Source organism: Platalea leucorodia, assembly GCF_965183815.1.
Source record: "Platalea leucorodia genome assembly, chromosome: 3".
Classification (NCBI taxonomy): Eukaryota; Metazoa; Chordata; class Aves; order Pelecaniformes; family Threskiornithidae; genus Platalea; species Platalea leucorodia.
Window position 1 is genome coordinate 103,404,606 of NC_138825.1, and position 22,844 is coordinate 103,427,449.

General features: G+C 36.3%; 1 protein-coding gene across 1 annotated transcript in view; it reads left to right on the forward strand.

The window, feature by feature from the left end:
• The window catches only part of CSMD1 (CUB and Sushi multiple domains 1), a gene marked incomplete at both ends in the record, with an annotated part of 1,257,610 nt that overhangs the window by 601,010 nt on the left and 633,756 nt on the right, over nucleotides 1–22,844 (forward strand). Inside the window, one exon of the mRNA XM_082305706.1 lies at nucleotides 5,291–5,498. Coding sequence (XP_082161832.1) covers nucleotides 5,291–5,498 — 208 coding nt within the window. The remainder of the gene's footprint in view (nucleotides 1–5,290; nucleotides 5,499–22,844) is intronic.

Sequence of the window (22,844 nt, forward strand, 5' to 3'; positions counted from 1 at the left end):
CATTTCCAAAATATCCATACATCTGTGAAAGCAGTCATTCATGATTATTTCACAGATGTGTTTCTGTACTGAAGAATTTTATTAAATGAGGTACAATCATCTACTTTTTCACAAATAAGCTACAGAAAAATGCCATTTAATAAAGAATTGAATAAATCATAGAATCATAGAATATCTCAAGGTGGAAGGCACCCATAAGTATCATCGAGTCCAACTCCCTGCTTCTCACAGGACTACCTAAAACTAAACCATATGACTAAGAGCATCATCCAGATGCTCATTGAACTCTGGCAGGCTTGGTGCCATGACCATTTCCCTGGGGAGCCTATTCCAGTGACCGACCACCCTCTCAGTGAAGAACCTTTTCCTAATGTCCAATGTGAACTTCCCCTGATGCAGCTTCATTCCATTTCCACGTGTCCTATTGCTAGGCACCAGAGAGAGGAGATCAACACCTCCTCCTCCGCTGTCCCCCTTGAGGAAGCTGTAGACTGCGATGAGGTCACCCCTCAGCCTTCTGTTCTCCAGGATGAACAAACCAAGTGACCTCAGGCACTCCTCTTGCTCTCAAGACCTTTCACCATCATCGGCACCCTCGTCTGGACAGACTCTAATAGTTTGATGTCCTTCTTATACTGAGGTGCCCAAAACTGCACACAGTACTCGAGGTGGGACCACACCAGTGCAGTGTTGAGTGGGACAACCACCTCCCTCGACCAGCTAGCTATGCTGTGCTTGATGCAGCCCAGGACACGGCTGGCATTTTTGGCTGCCAGCACACACTGTTGGCTCATTTTCAACTTGCCATCAACCCAAACCCCCAGATCTCTTTCCACAGGGCTGCTCTCCAACCTCAATAAATAAAGAACTGTTTCAGTGATATTTTTAATAAGGCATGCTAAATAATGTATGCCCATGGTTCATTTAGAACCCTCTAAACCTACAATTTTCTTTAATTGATAAGGCTTACAAAATGTGACTTGAAATGACAATATGTCATTTGATGATGATTTATAAAATCTCACTCAAGTTTTTAATTGCATCTATTCTGTTGCTAGTGATAAAGAGGTAACGAAATGACTACGAATGACATAACAAGAAAAAACTTTTCTTTTTTTCTATAAAGTTTGTACTTTAAGTCACAGCTATGTTTTTATCAGTTATGTCACAATAGTAATGTAGTAAAATGATCTTTCAAATGAAGTCCTTTCAGTATAAACTAAAGTTGAATAGCCAATTCTGATAATTTAAATTTGGATTCTAAATTAATTTTGAAAGGTTAGATGGGTTTTAAATGTTGTTTTGGTTTGGTTTGGTTTGGTTTTGTTATTATGAAAAACACATTTTTCAGTTGCATGAACTTTTTATTAGTTTTTGTATAAAAAAAGGCATGTAGAATACAGAACATTTCACTCTGTAAGGCATTTGTGTGGGAAGGAGAGGAAAGTCCAGTAAAAACGACTGAATGTTGAAAAGATATCTAAACCAATTTAAATAAGGAAGTTTTCTACAATACTACTTCTGTTCTTACCCCATCCCTAGATATCTGCTTAGCAGGGCTTGCATTTCACTTGTAGCAAGATCTCATTTATGCAAAGTGCAGATTACCAAAATGGTCAGATTGTTGTTTTTGGTGAAATGACTCTTTCTAGTTAGAAGAAAAATGTAAGATTTTTCATTGACTGCCATGGTTCCTCACTGATTCTTTTGATTTTTACATATATTAACTTGATGGATATGTTTATCTGTTTTATTTAAGCTACACGTCTATAATCTATACAGTATATGTTTTTTGTCAAGTGGTGCCAGCCATATGTGTTTGCATGTGTACTTTATATAATATGCATATTCTCTGAATTCAGAGCACTTAATTCCTGACTACTAAGAGATCCAATGTTTATAGCTTTATACTTCAAGTAGTCATTTATGCTGATACAAACAGCACTTTGTGCAGTTGCTTACAACTTGAAAATAACCATGAGTGTTTGGAATTAATTACTTGCACATTTTAAAATGCAATTTGTTAATCACTTAGAGTTTGAATTCATGAAGCCTGAGGCACTATCTGCTATCAAATTACTCCAAGCACAGTGATGCATTAAGATTCCTGAGAACTGTTCTAGCTCTCTCAAAACCATAACATAGAGAAGGCCATGGCCAATAAGGACGATCAGTCCAAGGAAGCCAACTAGGTCTGGGGCCAGCTGGTGAAACTTAGCGTGTGTCCGGGCAGTTTGTACCTCCTACCCTCTGAGTGGTGTGGCCACGTCCTGCCTGCCTGTGCTCACTCTTAGGCAATTTATTACATTTTAGCATTCGACAGTCTAGTTGCCTTAGCCTCGGTGCCACCTATGATGAAGGAAGTCCCCAAACCACAGGTTACTGGAACGTGGGAAATATGTCAGAGGAAAGATCATTCTGTGCAGCTGCTTTTGCCATGGTCTTTCCCTAACACATCCACATCTGTCAGAGAGAAAATACCGACTCTCTGGTCCGAGTTAGTTTCTGTGGTCTTACCTAACTAATGTTCCCTTTCCTTTTCTGAGCTAACTTGGTTTCTTGCAAACCTCTTAGAAATGGTGTTATAAATAGACTAAAAAGCTATGCATCCCTCTGGGCAGATACCCGTAGTAGTCTGAGTTCCTTTGGCTTTCATTGGTAATGCACAGCGTATAAATTTAGATTTTGCCAGGAATAATCACTTACACAAGCCTTCCTTGTCAGCTGTAAAATTCCGAGCTTTAGAGCTCAAAGCTTATTCAAGGGCTCTGCAGCAGAAACAGTGAGTAGCATTGTAATTACCACTAGCATGTTACTTAATGTCGGTATAAACACAGTGGGAAATGGTGTCATTGAGAATGTTGTCATAACAAAATTTAACAGCAAATGGCTAGTACCAAAGAGTTATGGCTGACTTAGGATTTTTCACATCTTGCTGGTTCTGGATGGGAAAAGCCCAGGGCTTGCTGGCTTTCAAGAATACAGGTAGAACCTGTATGCATTATTAACTGGAACTCATACCCTTACATTTTGATTCTTAAAAAAAAAAAAAATCCCACACTGTTAGGACAAAATATGAACAAGTAGAAAGCCTGAAAAACAGAGAGGGTGGAAATCATCAGGTTTTGGGTTTTGATGGTTCATTCAAACTCTGATACTGATGATGACCGCAGTGGAAATCAATAACTCAGTGTTAGTTTCTGTACTGAAGTATTGGCACAGGATGTATCAAGTTAATTTGTTTTTCTTTGATGGGTTAGATGGTGATCTGAAGTGAAGTACTAGAAAGCTATACAGTTTTAAAAAAAAAAAAGGAAAAAAGGGTAATTCTAGATATTATTGGATAACAAACCCTGATTCTCCTTTCTGATTTATTATAGATTTACAATAGTTTTTAAATTATTGTAATCTTTGCATGTATTATGCACCAGGAATTTTGACTCTGATCCTCAGTTTTATCCATGAGTTCTTTAATTTTCATTTCTTTTCCCCTTTCATCCCTCAGAGGCACAATGGCCCTTTCAACATGCACTGTATAAAAAGCCAGGAATTGAGGGAGGAGTCACAGAAATGACCTGATTTCACCAACAAAAAGAAATCTTTTAGGAGTGTTGATCTATTCTGCCCCTAAATCTCCTTCATTTAAAAAAAGAACACATAAATATCAGGATCCAGAAAGGAAGATATGAAATTTATCAAAAAGATCTGCCCTCCTCTGAGAAATTTGTATGCCAAGAAATCGTGAAATCCAATAATGCTTTGGTAGCCAAGGTTATGTTACATTTCTTTACGTCAAAATTTACTTTACATATAGAAGAGTAAAGATAACTACCTGTTCGAATCTCTTCAGCAGCTTTCTCTCCTCTTTTTAGTCAGATTAATGGTCCATACAATACTTAAATGTTAAATAAATGATTCTGTTTCTGCCTTTCTCCCATTTTTTCCTTTTATTTCAGTCCCTTATTAGCTATTTATCCTCTCTTAATAGTCTCCTTTTTTTAATGTCCAGCCACAATATTCCTCTTCCTTTGATTCAAATGGATCCTTTTTCCTTCAAATCTTCCTTTAAAACTCACTTTCACTGACAGGCTTTAAACTGTGATTGAGAAGAGCAGCTCTACTCCTACCCTTCTCTGTTGTCTTAATTAGCTATTCAGTTATTATCCTAATTAGACTGTAAGTTCCTTGTGTCATGCACCTTGCTAAGCTATTTGATTTTAAATCTCCACATGCACTTATAGTATGCAAATAGTACCTAATGCTAATAGCAGTAAGTAAAGATGATAAAACAGATAAAAATGAAATGCTTCTCTTAGGATCATTCACCTATGCAGAGATATTTTTAATTACTATTGCTGTACCTTTTATAGTCACATTATAACACACCAAAAGCCATTTGATGAATTTTTAATTTTTTATGCCAATGAATTGTATGGATGACATGTTTCGTTGGGTTTTTTTAATTACATATTTTAATACCCAATACTAATAACAATCAGCATATCTTTAAAGCTTTCAGTGAAATGTTATGGGGCAAGGAAGAGCACAAGAAGTCTGCTAAATCCTTTAGCAACATATTAAACAACTTCCAGTCTTAGCAGGAAATTCCTACGCTCTGTATTTTTTGAAATATAGTTAATAACCATTAAAAAATATACATTATTAACGGATGATGTGTGAACCTTGGAAGGTCCATCTGGCAACAAAACCTTCTGAATTTATTTGCCATCTGTAAACATCCTGATTCAGAAGAAAAAACTTGAGAATGGCTAGTATGATTTTATTAATGCTTCCTAGTTTAGGACAGAATTTAAATCTGTAAGAATATTTTTTCTGCAGTTTTTTATAGATATAAGAAATGAGAGAGATATTTAGAAAATAAATGTTCAATATTTTTAAATTTATATCACAGAGAGACTAACTGTATTTCTGTGATTCTCTGCCCAGTTCTTTCTTAGGCTTTTTCTATTTTCACAATGCCAAAGTACAGGTTTTCCAAATCAGCTTGTACTAGGTGTCTCTGCTAACCTTATCCTTGTTTGGCCTGGTGCTAAAGTGTCACCAACAAGGAAAAAAAGTCAAAAAACCCAAACCAAAAATCTCTGCAGCTTAAAGGCCAGAAAACGTTCTATTTCGTTCACCTGGATAGTATTTTGTTTCTCTGTGTGCATATATTTGTGGGTACTCTATGCGCAGAAGGGAAGAGCTGGGTTTGCTATAGCAGAAACAAGGATGATGCTTCACTTGTTTAAAGTGCAGCTCCACTAGTAATTGATATTCTGTTCATCAGCTGAAGGAGCTTGTGGAGGGACACTACGGGGGACAAGTGGAGCTATTTCAAGTCCTCACTTCCCTTCCGAGTATGAAAATAATGCTGATTGCACCTGGACCATATTGGCTGAACCAGGAGATACCATTGCTTTGGTCTTTACTGACTTCCAGTTAGAGGAAGGATATGACTTCTTAGAGATCAGTGGAACAGAAGCACCATCAATATGGTAAGTCAGAGATCTTGTAAAGATCTCAGTTTCTGTTTTTCTTTTTTGGTGAGTATTTTGAAAAGATATTAAAGGATAGTTAAGATATTTTCTACCTGTTAGTAATGACCATTTTGTTATGCATTTTCCTTTAGTCCCTTTCACCCTCCAGAACTGTAAAAAAATGTATTAGTTTGTTTCTGCTTCTTTCCAAATCTTGATCCTTCCTCTTATTTTACTCCATCTTTGAGAGTTATATTTGTAAGGTATCTTAGCAGTGAGCATTTATTGATGTAAAATATTTGAACTTGGTATGAGAACATTTTCTGACATTGTGTCTTGAATGGCTTATGATATTCTACTGCAATAATGAAAGTAGTGAGCAAAATTCATCCTCACAATAAAACAGGAATAACAGGAATAAAACAGAGCAAATAGATTCCATCTTATTCTAAACAGGCTATAATTCAGTCTTATTACATGTATTCATGTATGCGAGTATTATTATCTTACGTTGGCTGATGTTAAAACTGTTCGCTTAGCAATATTAGGGCTAAGTAATTATAATACTGAATCTGCATTCTCTGTACTAAGTAAAAGATGATAGTTCTGTCTATGGGAATGGATTAAATTGCACAATAGTTTGTATTATGATTTCTCTGCATGCTACATATGCAGGTTTTTCATTTTTTCCTTCTCTGAGAACGTCTTGTGCTTGACATATGCGCCATTGCTATAAAATGTAGCCTAGAAAAAAATACAGATCTGCTGCTCACAGATGACTGATGGTTATTATCTTCAGAACGTCTTTCTGGAGATCTGAAGCAATCTCACTATTATTTTAATGTCATGACAAGCTAGGCAGTGCAATATATTAGTAATTGTGAAGTTCTAGGTAGCATCTCATCTGTTGAAAAACTCTGTCAAATAAAAATGCGTGGCAACCATGCTTGGCAAACATATAAAAACTTCGTTTTGAAGATACTTCTGGACCTATATCACAAGATTACACTCTTAACTTTTCCACGTGACCAAAAGTTGTGTAACGGCAGCCAGTGAAGCAGTTTTGTATCAAATCAAGTGCTCATGTCTGACTGTCTGAAGTATAATATGTGAGTACCCCATTTGCCTCTCTCTCATGCACAGACATGCACAACAGTCATCAATGCCAATGTTTTCTTATTAGTGGTTCTAAGAACCAGAAGCTGAAATCTTGAAAGGGAAGAGCAAATGGAGTCTTGCTGCAGAACATAAAAATCTGTCCATTTAATTTTGTGTACGAGGCTCCAGTAGACACCTAACAAGATATTTGCGATTCTGTTGCAAGAAATTAATCTGCTACTGAACTTGAACATACAAATATAGGAATAGCTTTACATTTACAGACAGTCACATATACATATGTGTTCCCCAGAAGATTTCTGATAATGGATGATGTAGAAAAATATGAGCAGAAAGTAATGGAAATATATTCTGCATTGATCTCATATGGTATTGATCAGCATTACGTTGGAAATCAGAGATATCACAAGAATCTTATCTCTCCTAGAATTCAATCTAAACATTTTTCTCATTTTCCCTGATATTTGTTTTCTGGATTGGAGATTATTTTTTTTAGTAATGCTAAACTCTAACCACTAGAAGCTAAGGATTTATTGTAAGTTCCTAGGATCATAGAATCATAGAATAGTTTGGGTTGGAAGGGACCTTTAAAGGTCATCTAGTCCAGCCACCCTGCAATGAGCAGGGACATCTTCAACTGGATCAGGTTGCTCAGAGCCCTGTCCAGCCTGACCTTGAAGGTTTCTAGGGATGGGGCATCTACCACCTCTCTGGGCAACCTGTTCCAGTGTTTCACCACTCTCATTGTAAAAAAAATTCTACCTTATATCTAGTCTAAATCTGCCCTCCTTTAGTTTAAAACCATTACCCTTTGTCCTGTCGCAGCAGGCCCTGCTGAAACATTTATCACCATCTTTCTTATAAGCCCCCTTTAAGTATTGAAAGTCTGCAATAGGGTTTCCCCAGAGCCTTCTCTTCTCCAGGCTGAACAACCCCAGCTCTCTCAGCCTTTCCTCATAGCAGAGGTGTTCCATCCCTCTGATCATTTTTGTGGCCCTCCTCTGGACCCTCTCCAACAGGTCCATGTCTTTTCTGTGCTGGGGGCTCCAGAGCTAGACGCAGTTCTGCAGGTGGGGTCTCACCAGAGCAGAGTAGAGGGGCAGAATCACCTCTCTCGACCTGCTGGCCACACTTCTTTTGATGCAGCCCAGCATACGGTTGGCTTTCTGGGCTGTGAGCGCACATTGCCGGCTCATGTCCAGCTGTTCATCTATCAGTACCCCCAAGTCCTTCTCGGCAGGGCTGCTCTCAATCCCTTCATCCCCCTGTATTGCCTGTAGTGATACTGGGGATTGCCCTGACCCATGTGCAGGACCTTGCACTTGGCCTTGTTGAACCTCATGAGGTTCACATGGGCCCACTTCTCAAGCTTGTCCAGGTCCCTCTGGATGGCCTCCCGTCCCTCAGGCGTGTCAACAGCAAACTTTCCGAGGGTGCACTCAATCCCATGGTCTATGTCATTGATGAAGATATTAAACAGTAATGGTATCACTGATACCAGTTCAGGATCAGTAAAGGATCACTGATAAAAGTTTGGAGAAGGTATGGGAAGTTTTATAAGAAATATTTAAAGGATTATTCAGTAATTTGGAATGAAGCTACACATTCAGCTATATTTAAGCCAGAACAGTTACCATAGCAACATTAGAGCCATGCTAAATGTAGTGCATGCTGTAATCTGCTAAAATCAGCTGTGTGTTTAAATGTGAAGTTGTTCCATACTTAAAACTAATGGTCTAGAGGTATATCATCTTAAAATGTGACTTTTTTTTTTTTTTAATTGCTCCCTTTTATTGTATCTGGCATCATGTCAACACCTTTATACAGTAATTCTGTGTTAGAAGACACATATTCCATTAGCACGGTCTGGTAATTATGATTGTTTTTTCACTTAAAGGAATATTTGCTGTAAAATATGCCAAATATTATCCTAGTGAAGAGCATAGAAAGACAGATATATGAGCACTGCAAAAGCTAGAAAGAGAGTGAGAATAAAGAAAATAATTTCAGACTGATGATTCTTTAGTGATTTTAGTGTATGGTGCTATAGGTCTGGATTACCCTCTCCACACATATCAACAAGGTTAGAAGCAGTTCCAGCATGATTACAGTAAAAATTGGATGGACTTTTTTTTTAAGTAAAGCAATGGCAATGCTAGAACAAGGAGAATCTAAATGCTGAGGAAAAAAATCTGATATATAGAATCGTAGAATGGTTTGGGATGGGAGGAACCTTTAAAGGTCATCTAGTCCAACCCCTCTGCAATGGGCAGGGACATCTTCAACTAGATCAGGTAGCTCAGAGCCCCATCCAGCCTGGCCTTGAATGTTTCCAAGGATGGGGCATCTACCACCTCTCTGGGCAACCTGTTCCAGTGTTTCACGACCCTCATTGTGAAAAATATTTTCCTTGTGTTTAGTCTTAAATCTACCCTCCTTTAGTTTAAAACCATTACCCCTTGTCCTATCTATAAAATATGTATATGAAACATATTATATCATAGTAATTATATTGATTATATTACATGCCTTATATTTATGATATAATAGTAATATTAATTATATTTATTACTTATATGTCTCACATGTTTCTAAAGTTTCTTTAAGATGCTCAGTTAATTTCCGTGTTATGTAGCTGATTGTTGGTTTGTTTTCCAATGCATTGAAAAGGAAGAAGAGACTCGTTTACCTTTTCTTACTCTTAAAAGATTATTTGAAACTCATTCATACAGTCCATCCTAATGGAATTAGTTTATAAAAGATACAAGTGACATTACCTCACTATTTATTTTATGTCTATGATACACTTAGAGTGTCCAAAGCTATTCAAGTTTTTTTTTTATCCTAATTAAAGAGCAGTTAAATAGCTCTGGATCTTGAATGGTTGTGCACATATAGATGACCACATTTTTAATCCTGCTTTGAATCAATATAAGTGTCAACAGGCTTAAAAAGATGAACATCGGTGTTTGCAAAATGAATGTGAAGCAGATAGAACAAGCTTTTTAATCCATGGAGGAAGTAAAAGTATTATTATTTAGACTGTAGATGAAAGAAACCTTTCTGAATTTGAATCATTTGCTTAATTTGCTATTACATAAAGGAGTTTTAGATGTAAAGCATATTTATCTTGAGTTGGTAAACTCTTGCTGGCAATGCTAAGAACAGTACTTCTGGGAGCATAACAGAAAGACTGCCTCTTTGCTATGTCTGGAGTCCATCTCCAAGTCCACCAAATGGCTGGATCTTTTTAGTCTGAAGGGCTTCTCTGTTGTTAATTATTAGAACTGAAAAAAGAGGGGGTTTTGCATAATTTCTGAACATTAAATATAACTTTTTAAATACTTCAAAACATGTCCCTTTAGACTTCATCTTAAGTTATATGGTACTTAAAATTAAATCAAGGTTGGATCTAGAGATAGTGTTGAGAAGTATCTTAAAAGCCCAGGCTGAATTAACATGATTTTGAAGTAAAATCAGGAATATGTCACTTAGGGATAGGATCCTTTCAAAAATTTCTTAATGAGTCCTTCCCAAAACTCCTCCTTGAGACTGAGGTAGGTTTTTTTTGTTTGTTTGTTTGTTTTTTTAATTATTATTTGTTTGTTTGTTTGTTTGTTTTTTTAATCTGAACTGAGTATTTTATTATTCGCACGTTAGGTAAAGCTGGGAAATTCACATGAGAGTAGATAGGCCTGACTCAGGCTTTTTCATGTAAACATGGCTTTGCCATGATATTTACAAGATTAAAAACTTATTTGACAAAAAAATTGTCTTAGACTCTTACAGTATGCATGAAATGTGATTATGATGCTAAAAATAATTCTGCAATTACTTTTTAACTTGGAATCTTAATATTGAATATATTTTGTTCTAAAATTTGGGTTTTTCGTCTTTTACCTTACAATACTAATGTTATCTGACTGTGCTTCGATTTAAACCTAAAATTATTATCCTTCAAATTTTTGTCAGTATTTGCCAATACAAGAGAATGAACTACACTTCATACTTTTTAGTCCAAGTTAATTTCCTAATACTATTTAAAAATACCTTTAAGGTTATTCTGACTTCCTTATAAATCACCTCAATATCCTAGTGAAAGGCCATAAAAATGTATGTAGATGTGAGAGTGATTTGGAAGCAGCAATAATGAATTACTATAATCTTGGCATACAATTTGACATAAGTACCTGGAGTCATCTGAAACTCACTTCTCATTTCTGCGTTAATGAATAACTCTTATAACAGCTGGGTTATAATACTAATTTGTGTTTCTTAGATAAATACACCAGTCCAAGTACTTAGATATAATTCAAAACAGTAGTATTTTGATCTGCATGTTTCCTGTCCTGTTTATAGAGATCTGTCTTAATCTTACCACCCTCATTGTGAGAGGTCTATAGCAAAGTAATGCATGAGATTATGGAGTGATCTGAATCACCTTTTTGATAGACACCTATGGCAGTAGATCCATAGGTATGAGCTGAATATTTAGCTCAGAATTACATAATTATACAGCTAAAGAGCACCATCTATTGGTTTACTGTGAAAAGATGCATTGCTTGTGAATGCACCTTAATAAAGTTGCTGTTACACACCAGAAAAGGGCTAGTGACATACCCTTGGCAATATAAAGTTCTATTTTCTTTTCCTTCTCCATCAGATGAGATGTGCCATGGCCGTGCAACGAGAGGAAAGAAGTTAGGTTCCAGCTTTTTCATTTGAGAATACTGTTACAGTGTTATTTATTTATTTGCATTTGGTTACTTATTTTAGCCTCCTTAGCGTCCTTCTGACAGTCATCCGTTTTTTGTCACCAGTGAAACTCTGCGAAGCTATATGTTTGTATTGGAGATGCTGGTAAAGGGTTCTCTTGCTGTCTAATAGTTTTTAGAAGCTTTTACCTTTCTCTAGCTTTTAATTGGATTTCCCCTTATATCTGTTTTGGTTATGAAACTGAGTCCAATAAGTATAAGCTTCTGTTCTTGATGACCTGTCTGTCTGTCCTGCCATGAGCCATGTTTCATTTTTTTTCAGGAAAAGCAGTTGCATAGTTACCCTCAAATTCTTTCTATTGACTTTCATGTTGCAAAGTTTCCAGTTACTGTGTAAAAATCTCATAGTCTATCACATTTGAAAATCAGCATTAGTGCTGTTTAGCATTTGAACCCAATCTATCAAATATATGTAGCAACACAAAAACTTTTTAAATTGACTTACCGGGTAACATTATACAGTTCCAAACCCCCAAGATACATCGGAAGGACAAAGATACTTTTAAGGTGAGCAAAAAAGGTAAAATGTGTGTCTGTGTGAAGAGCTTTGTAAGACTGAAAAATACAGTGATCATGACAGAATATTAGATATTTTTAATTAATAATATGTTTATTTACCTGATTAAAGTTCTATTCATGAAATATGTTTTTGCTAACTGATTTCTTCCATACCCCATTTGTTCAGACCCTTGCTACAGCACACATCATCAGAAGGCATTCACATATTGCAAACTGAATAAATGATAGAAGAATTCCTAAAATAAGTAAAATGGCAAATGCCACGTCTCTTTAAAAGACTCAGTAGAATACATCTTTTCCCCAGCTCCTGATTCCTGGCAGTTGCTGCCTTTGGTGCTGATGCTTGTTTCTCCCGGTTTCTCCTAGCTATTTTCTGTTGGCAACAGCTATGTTCCCGCTGCTCCCTTCCCTTCCCCTCCCACAGACATGTCCTGTTTCTGCATCCTCCCTCAGCATTTGCTGCATGTTCAATGGTTTAAGCTTAAAATCTGGTGAAATTTATCCCAAACAAGCATTGACACATTGTAGTTGATCTTCTTGTCCTTTTTCCCTTGGTTTCTAGTAGATTAAGGTTGAAAAACATAGCCTTCCAACCCTTTAAAAAAAAAAAAGTCAGCCATGTGGTATAGTTACAGTCAAAGTGGTGTATAAAAAGTTTGCAAACATGCTGAACTTGAGTGCCTGTGGAGTTCTGCAGTCTTGGAGTGAATGTCTCAGTGGTCTCAAAGTTGTTAAGGATAGTCTTGGAAAGGGTTATGATACACTCACAGATGAGAGAATTTAGAAAGAAAATAGGCACAGTGTTTTGCATAGGATGCCACCTATGTATACTAAACATGTCATACAGGCAACTGGTATACTCTAGTTCTTAAAGTATTGCTTTCCAGAGACTTTTAGATTTCCCTGAGTGGGAAATAGCATGTTTTAATTCAGTATCTATATCCAGTTCTTTAGCATAGCGGTTGCTATACCCAAACACATGCAGATAAACAGCTTCTTCACTCCTACAGTTTTCCCATAATAAGGATTAATAAGCTGATCTCATCAGTGATGTATCTTGTACTTTGCTATATTTATCAAAATCATCATGTTCCAAAATGGATTTTCTGCAGGCCTTCAAATGCCTGCTTGAAAAAATGAGTTATGCAGAATTGTAAGTAAATTGTTATCAGACTTGGGAAAATACAATGAACACTGCTCAGTACCTTCAGAGTCCATAGAAAGAAAAAAACAACGTAGATGAGACAGGCAGTGAACAGTGCCCCCTCCCTAACATTTCTATAGGTGGAAAGATGAAACCTAACTACTGAGAAAAAAGCAAAGGTGCAAAGAAATTGTTATTTTAAGACAGGGTTTGTCTTTCTTTTCTTTTCAGCATCCTAAAGGCAATTTTTTTTTTTTAAATTGTTGCAATACAGAAGAACATGTGTGAATTTTTTTTACTTGTTTTATTATTTAAGTGTATATTAAATAATATATAAGGAGATGAGCTCTGCTAGTTGGAGTGAGGCACCTTCAGATTCTAATTGCTAAAATGACCATAATGAAGAAAAGGACAAAGAGTACAAGTAGTGGTTTAGAAAATAATAAACTGAAATGTAACATCTGAATTTGTATGTGATCTCTGAGTTGCTGGCATTGCACTGGAAGAAAGGGGATAATAGAGGGAATAAGGGCTTGGAGTTGGAAGATGAATGGATCTAATGTGAAGAATTTTATTTGGGTATGTTGGGGGATAGTATGACAGATTTTAAAGGTAAGGTTTTGGAAACAGCTTCAGGCTGGGTTGGAGGGGCTGGGAAATTTGAACTTCAGCGTAGCAATGGGGGAATTTGGTGCTCTAGGTCAGAAAAGCCTTTGCAGAGTGATATCCCAAATGAGCCTGAGTAGTGTACTCAAGTCAGCCCTCCCACTGGCACAGAATGAACAAAAAGCCCACAGGAATACCACCATCACTGATGTTGTCGCTTTGATCCAGCAGGCATATTCCCTCTCCTTTCCTCTTCCCCCAAAACATGACTGTTTTGATACACTGACCTTTGCTGTGTGGGACAGCAGTGAAGCCTGGCCTGCCCTCTTCTTTCCTGGTAAATACATGGTAGCTGTATCAGTATCCTGTGGTCTTTACTCAGATACTGGCCCATATAATGATGGCAAGTGCTGAAATACGTATGTAATTCTTCGGAGTGCTTCAGGTAGAAACGTACCAAAACACTTTCCCATTCTTTCTTTTGGACCACAGCTTTCCTTTGGATTAAATGTTAATCTTGTGTTCAGAGATGGAGGTGATGGAAATAACCTGATTAAAAAAAAAATATTAAAAAAACGTTGGTAAAGTCCTGATGCAAAGGAAAATCTATTTAAAGCTCAGTTAATAAATATGTTTAGTTTATGTTAATATCTCACATAGAAATCTTGCAAAACTTCTTAGGCTTGTATTTAAAGAAAGCATATCTGAAATGCATTACTTATCTTTTGTATTATCTTCATGCTAAATAATATATATCTATATTAGTAACCGTATGCATAAAAGTATGTGGAAGCTTTTGCAAGGATTTTGACCCTAAAATAAATAGGATGGTAAATGTACTTCATGCTAGTAGTAGTGACTAAACTAATATAATCTCTTGCCTGTGCTAGCTGTAAGGACACAGAGACCACTTAGCTGTTAACACCAGCATGTGAACGGTGTATGAAGTGAGAAGTACAGAAGCAGTAAATTGATGCTTAATTCACAGAACACTATTGCTTTCTTTGCACCTATTAATTTACAGCCTACTGCGCTGAAGAGGTATAAAGGCTTAATTCATACCACATCACAAACTGACAGGAACATAAGAGTGAGAGAACTCACTGAAGGAAGCACTGTGACCTACAGTATAATTTTCCACCACATTTAAAATAACATGAAAAGCACTAGATTTTTAAAATTAAGTATGTGAACAAGGTTTAAATACATTAACAGAGAGCTTGGATTGCTTAAAATACCACTAGCATTACTCTCTTTCTAAACAGACTGTCTAAACGTGGGGATTCAATGTGCTCCTAAACTTTCCTTCTACTAGGTCTGTTACATTGTTCTAGAATATCTATACTGTTAGCCTCATTTTCTTGCAAAGTCCTTGATATTAGAATTAGGTAAATATATTCTAGTGATGAAATAGCTCATAGCTGTGTATTCAGGTAATGTTAGAAGCTTTTCTTAGAGATATTTATGAATCACTATGTTTCTTGCTTTTACACAGTAGCTCCACTGCAGTCAGCCTCAAGTGTAGCTTCCTAGTTAAGACAAAGCATACAGATATTTTGACTTTTGGAACTTTAGATTAAATTCTGCCCTCTCCACCCTCACCCGCCCACTTTTGCCGTATAGCCGTACCAGTGATTCTAGATTTGCATGCGATGATCACAGTAGTTCTGAAAAAAATGCATCTACTCCCTGATTTTTCCACAAAAAAAAACCCAAACAAACCTGGAATTCAAACTGGAGTTGACTAATGCGTATATCTGTGGAAGTCTGTGTTAGCGTGTGAGAAGGAAAAAGATAAATGAAGAAAATCTTGCTGAGAACGTGTGTGTGCATATAAATATGAAGAGAAGTTACAAAATTGAAGAAGTAATATGATTCAGTTCATCTGGGCAATTCACAATTTACAGACATCAGTACTGGGAATATTAGATCAGTCTGGAAAACAGAAAGACAATTATTCCCTGGAGCTTAAGCCAAGTTCTAGTTTTGTGACTGGTACCTAGTTTAAGAGTAATATCAGAAAGAAAACTAATCATGGTGTATCAAAGCTACATTGGCATGAGTAGTGGCCTCTTTTCCCATTAGGCTCAGTGAGGATGAAGGATGGACATTTACCTAACTGGTCTTTTCTAATGTGCTGTGGTTTTCTGTGTTAAATTTAAAATATATTAGAATTGTAATACTAGCTATTGCCATTTTCTTAAAGATATAGTAGGATTTTTTTTAATACGTCTTGATTGTTTTAAACATATGTTTTCAAATACTCAAGTATATGAAAAACTGTTTGGTAGGAATTAGCATAGTTGAATGCGTTCTTACTTTCCAGCAAGTTAAACAGCAAATAAAATGATCTAAGCAATTAATCATTATTTTATAAAAGAAGAATAGAATTTTAGGATGTAAGAATCAAGTGTGAATGTAAGTCTGTTGTGGGTTTTGTTTTTGTTTTTTTTTTTTCCCCTGGATGTACTGAAAACTACTAAAACATGGCATGTAACAACTAAAACATTTGTTAGTAGGGTTTTTTTTCTTCCAGCAAGATGTACAGAAGTGGACACTCTCCTCCAGAAGACTTCCTGAATCTCCACTGCAAACTTTTTTGGCCAACTACCCATTAGTTTGTTGCATGGTTCCTCTCCTGAGACCAGTGCTGTAATCTACATTAGCTCAGAGTAAATCTGTCAATGAACTGTTCTTACGGTTAATAAATACCTTGGCCCCTGGTATATCTGTTTAGTTAGCACACAGAATGCATCGATTATTTCTTTGACTCTAAAAGAATGTTAAATTGAATTTAAATAACATGTTTATTGATGGCTACTCTTTTTTTAAATGTCTGCACGGTAGGCTAGCGATTGGACTTAATGGGTTTTCTGCAGAGGTCTGCACTTAGAAAATACTGTGCTGTTTTGTATCTCTGATGTTTTAAAACAATAGTTACAGCACAGAAAGTTTAGATATGATGTGTAGCTGTGACTGAGATATTGCTTCTGTTTTTCCCATCTCCCAAGTAGGCAAGGGAGAGGACAACCAGCAGGGAAGGCCATTTGCTGTGGATAAAAATAAAACATAAGGATTTTGCTGGTTAGACAGTTTAGCCAAGCTTGCAGCAGCACCACAGTGAAGAGTATGAATTTCAAATGCAAGCCATCTAAAATAAAATTAAAAAAGGAAGTACTAACGATTCTTTTTATACATTGGATGCTTTGTAGCTGATGAGTATATTAACTGAAAAACTATTCAGTGTGCTAATAAGATTGGCAAATAATTGCATCCCACTGTTAGTGAAGCAGATAGAAGGGGCAGAAAAGAGAAGCAAGTTTTCCAGGCCAGAAAGCAAGAACTTACTTATATTAGGACAATTGTTATTTCTTTAGAATGATGTGACCCACGTATTAAAATCTACTGATTAAAAACAATACAGTAAAATATGATGTGAAGATCTGACTAATACAACGGAATTCTGTGATTTTAAATTTGTACAAAATCCCATGTAGAGATATGTGATCGCCTGCATTTAGAGGAGTCCAAGCGTAAGGTTTTATTTTGTATTCAGAGCTTTAGGAAATTATATATAAAGTATTGAAAGACAAGCTTAATTTCAGTATTATTCTATATCAAAACAAAATCCACACTTTTCTTAAAACATATTCATTTTTGCAGCCCTATTTTGAAATTAGAACAGCAGGACCAAATTCCCCAAAAATATATAGGAAGTAGCATGTAAATTAATTTAAGTAACTTCAAATGATGTTTATAAACTGTGTATTTAGTTACGGTGCCACAATAATCTACAGTTGTCTTTTTTAGCTGACTGAAGTGAGGGCAATGTAGTTCACAATACACACTGAAACAGAAGTGGGATATATTCTAGCAGAGCATATATGCAGATTTACTGGAGTGTCATTTGTCATCTTTCTGTGTACATAAAAATATCATTAATATTACAAAGTTGAGCACTCAAGAATAAAGAATGCCAGCTTTAGTTTGACCCACTTGTATGTGAAAGTTGGCATAGCTTTTTAATTATGCCATCAAATGCTCTTATTTCTCACTGCTCTGAGACTGAATTGCTGCTGTGCACTTAAAGAGAGTCTAGTCAGTAGGACTGCTGCTACATATGTTGAAATGAGAAGTTGTGTGCATTATCTGGGATATTAAAGGAAAAGAAAGGAACGTCTCATGATTAAAACAAATGGAGTACCAAAATCTGGGTCTTATACATGCTTTAGTCATAGGGTTGCTATGTCATGGTAACAAGTGTCTTCAGGCAAGACTTCTGCAAGTTCTTGCTAATATTGTGGTCTTCATTTCTTGTATAGCTGGGTTCAGCTCCTCTAGCTCTTCTTTCAATTGCAACTATAGCCCATGGGAGCTTGAACTGAGCAAATAGAATACCAGGTACTCAAGACTGATATTTTTTTTTTTTTTTCTCTTGGGGCTGAGTGTTGTATCAATTTAACATTCTTTTGGTGCTGTTTCTGATATTCAGACTTTAGTCCTTTTTGGGGGGAAAAAAAAAATTAAATTATCAGTGCCAAAGAGTATGTTCCACGTCTGGAAAACAAATATTCTAAAGGTTTATATTTATCTTTCTTGTGCTTTAAGAAAAAAATAGTGGTAGTAGTAGTAGTATAACAGTATATCTTCCAGCACTGTGCAAATATAAACAAAAAGATGATTTGAGTTTCAGCAGTATTGTAAGGGAGCACATTTAAAGATAGAGAAAATATTTTACTTTTCCTTCATTCATTATTTATGGACCTTTTTTAATTAGTTTCAGTCTTGTTTAACCAGATGAATTAATCTTTTTTTCTTTTTTTACAGAATGAATTAATTTGAATAATTTTTATTTAAAAAATACCACTTTGCAACTTGAATGTTCTTCTAGGAGTTGTACCAGAGGAATTGCTCAAGACTCTTCCTCCTGTAAATTATGTAATGATGTTAGCAATTTCTACAGGATACTGAGGGCTGCATCTCAGTTTCACAGGCTGAAAACAATGTTTGGATATACCATTTAAAACCATAAGCATCCCTATTTATTCATCTTCACTCTCGGAGGGAAAAAAATAATTCTTGTTATATCTACCTTGAAAAAGTGTTCATTTTTGATAGAGTGAAGTATTCCACATTCCACTGTGGTAAATAAAAAAAAAAAAAATTATAGCTGACAGCAGTTCTCTTATGGAAGCTTCTAAAAATTTAAATATATTTTTAGAAAAAAGGTGAAAGCATTAAAAATCACCATTAGCATTTTCTGTTTCTGAGGTTGAAACTGTAGTTTAACATTTATGGCCAGCCTACATATTAGAACTTTTTAAAGGATGCTAAAATGTCCTTTTGATGTTATCTACTCAAAGATGTTAGGACAAGTGCTGCCTACTACTGTGATGTCATTCCTGACGTTCCTATTTATTACTCTTTTGTTCAGCCATGATGGATACTTAAAGGTCTTATAAAAATACACTGGAAAGAAAAAGGAAGGAAGAGTAAAGAACTTCTGTAGATCACGTGCAGTCCGTGTATGAAGTGGATAGAAGAGACTGACTTCCAAATAAGGGCTTTATGGATTTTAACATTCATATGAAGTGATTTTCATTTCAGTCCAATTACGTGTTTATATCATGAATTAGCTTAATGATAGACTGACAAATTGAAAACCGAGGCCAAGAATTCAACTGGTATGAAAAATGCTTGACCTCATAACCTCAGAAGTGATAGCAGAGAAGGAGGATACTTGAGCCATTCATGTGCATCCCTATGACATGGTTCTCAGTACAGTATTGCAATGAACAGGCCTGTGTTAAGCGTATTAAAGAGGTGTACATAAAACAGCATTAGACCAAAACTAGAACACTGGAGCCAGACTGTTCACAGGTTTAAAAGGATGTTTGAAAACTAGATAGGTAGTTAAAAAAGAATGAAAAGATGATTCAAGAACGGATGCTTGTCTCATCAGAAAGCGGTTTCAGAGGTAAAGGTTTAGAGCATATAAATATATCCACATGGAGAAAATACTAGATCATACCTAGCTAAACTAATAAAGGAAGGTATGATTAAGACAAAGAACCAGAATCTCTTACCACAGTTGAAAGAATAAATGGCTTTATTAAGTGTTTTAGCAAATTTCATAGTTGACATTGAATTCTCCATCTCCTCATTTCTTCAAATTGGATGTCTGTCTTTGATTTGTGCTGTAATCAGGTGTAAATTATTACATACAGCCCAGGGGTAACAACAGGAATTCTAGTTCTAGGATATGGAACTGAGATCTAAAGAACGACTATATGAGAAGACTTCATTCTACCAGTTCTTTTTCTATCTTCATTGTTGTGGAAAGAAACTTCGAAGTAGCAAATCTTGTATTTAGCGCTGAAGGTGTGGGATTCCAAAGTTTGGCACTATTTACTAGGAGAGTTTCTAAAGCTGAGGGTTTCAACTCTTCTGCAGAGGACAACTATCAAGAGAAATCTTGGTTTCTTAGAAACTGATGTTCAGGTTTTCACAATAAATATTTAGAATTAGCACACTGCCCCCCCGGGTAGCAATATGGTAATAGAAAACATCGGTAGTGTGTTTGCTTCAGCTGCTGTGTTTGAAAGCAATCCACTGCAATCCCATCGGGCTAGATGAAGCTCTTAAAAATGTTAATTTTTCTGTGTACAGTAAGTAGCAGTAAAGCCCTGCAAATCTACATAGACTTGAGAGCTGAATTAATAAGTTTTATGTATATTTGGGATTTATCCACATTTGAAATGGTTCTATACTGGGAGAATCTCAAGTCGTTGTCAAATTTTAGACACTAATGACTGGGTTTAAAACAAAATAGAATCTATCCTTTCAAAAAAATTTAAGGATTTTAATATGTTTCTCAGAAGACTGAAAAGAAAGATTACTTGTTTGATATGAAAATGTTTTAAAAAGTTTGCAGTTCCTGGTTTTCCAAATTTGGATATTATTTCAGAAGCTTTTACTTCTCAGGAATGTTAACAACAGCTTCCTGTTTGTTCAAAGTAAAGTATACAGAACAGGAGCATTTTTCCATTATTTAGAAGTCTTTATACAGCTTACTTGCACTTTTTGTCTTAGGCTTTTCTTAGTAGGAACCTGGTATATGAAGCATAACATCCATTGATTCAAATATGGACAAGTTTTTTTCCTCTCATTATTCTAGAATTATGACTGATTTTATTAACAAACCAAACCACCTGTATTCTTTATGCATCTCTGATGCAGAACTGATGTAAACTTTTGTTAAGATATCACGATCTGATAAATTCAGGCAACAGATAGGAAATTCATAATTAGAAACAAGGCATTTCCATTCTAATAAACAACTGTGACCTGTGTAAACTAAACCATAAAGTTTCTCCATCTGAAAAAGAACATATTTTTCAGAAAGAAGTTACATCTATCCCTGATTTAGTGTTCTCCAGTCTTGCAGAGTCTTTTGTAATATGTTCCAATGGTTAATTATCCTTATTGTTAAAAACAAGCATCTTATTTCCAAGCTTGCATATGGCTATCTTCAGGTACCAGCCATAACATGCTGTTCTGTCTTTGTCTACAAGACTGAAGAGCTGTTATCAGACTCCAATTCCCAGTAAGTGCTTACAAAATGTTATCAAGTAATCCCACAACTTTCTCTTTGATAATATAAAGTGATGAATTTTTTTGAGTTTTTCACAAAATGATATCTGATTTTTTAATTATTCTTCATTTTTTTTTAAATCCTCTGCAAATTACATTATCTTCTTGGTTGCAACCTAAAATCGTGAAATAGGAAAGAGCGTTACAGTAGCAGACATTTGCTTGTTATTTCCCGTAACACAAGCTCTTGTTAAGCAGGTTACCCATTAGTCCCCATGTCACTTGGTTCAGTGCTTGGTTTTGTTTGGTATTTTTGTGCTATAGACATGTCCTGGGGGATAGCTCAAAAATTTTTTTTTTTGATAGAAACTGATTGATGTAAAATAGAGAAGAAGCATAAATACGATATGAGTTTGTGTTTTCTATGAGTTTATCAAGTTACAACTGGCTAATCTTCCCTCGTGCCAACCCAGAGCACTGGGTGCCACAACATTTCTCGTGGTTAGACTTCGTCAGGAATTCTAACAAATGCAGTAGAGGAGCTGTTCCCAATGAATTCTATGAAAACTTGTCCTCTGTGAGACAGGTAGCAGAGGCCTCCAGTCAACTGAAGCAAAGGAACCCTCTACCTTGGGCTACACTTCTGTAGACCACCCTTTTTGAAATTCATGAGAATCAAGAACAAATGCCTCTTTTTCCCTTTCTGGGATGGATTTTTACATTTTTGTTTTGGGAGTCTTATTCCCTGCACCTTACCATTTACCAGTATAAAGGAAGTCCAGCTGTCTTTCAGGGTGTTTAAAGAGCCTGGGAGGACTAAGAAATGAAGGTAAATAGATCCATGCAGAATACTCACAGAAAACTCAAGAACCTTTTCCAGAACATGAGTTTGTAGCAAATAGAGGGGTAGGAAAGTACACAACAGCATGGAGTTTCCTGGCCTCAGTGTTGAACAAAGACAGTCTGTCCTCAGTGAGCTTCCCTGAGACATTAGAGATCTAGTGGGAATTTGTCGGATTTCGTGGCTGGGAGGCTATCAGAGCGCAGTTTTGGCGAATGCGGCTGAAGAAAAGCACCATGCCATACACACACATACGTATACAGGTGAGTGGATAGTGATCACTGTTCTGTCACACACACACAGAGACACCCCCCCCCCAGCTGGTTGGCACATCAGGTCTGCTGGACCCAGGAGAACAGGACCCTCACACCAGCTGGTTGCCACGTCAGGTCTGCTGGTGGCTTGGCTTCTTTGTGTTCTACTTTGTGCTCGGTTTTCTACACCTTGTATTTAATGTCTGTGTATATTCCCCCTGAGGGTCGTTTGTTTTAACATTTTATAGCTTTCTACATTAAATCACTGGCATAAGCTGCCGATGGCCTCAGCCCCAGACCAGTCTCTGACCAACTAAAACTGACTGACCTTCTACATGTGACTTGAATATAGACGGCACCGTTAATTACTGTCAACACTTGCTGGGTCCAAAGGAGCATGTTTTGCTTTAGAAACACGCAGTTGTAGAAGTGCAGCAATAACATAGTGATTCCTTGCCTATAACAAGTGGTTGATGGCCTTGTGTGTAGCAGGGAGTTGTTGCTTCACTAAGG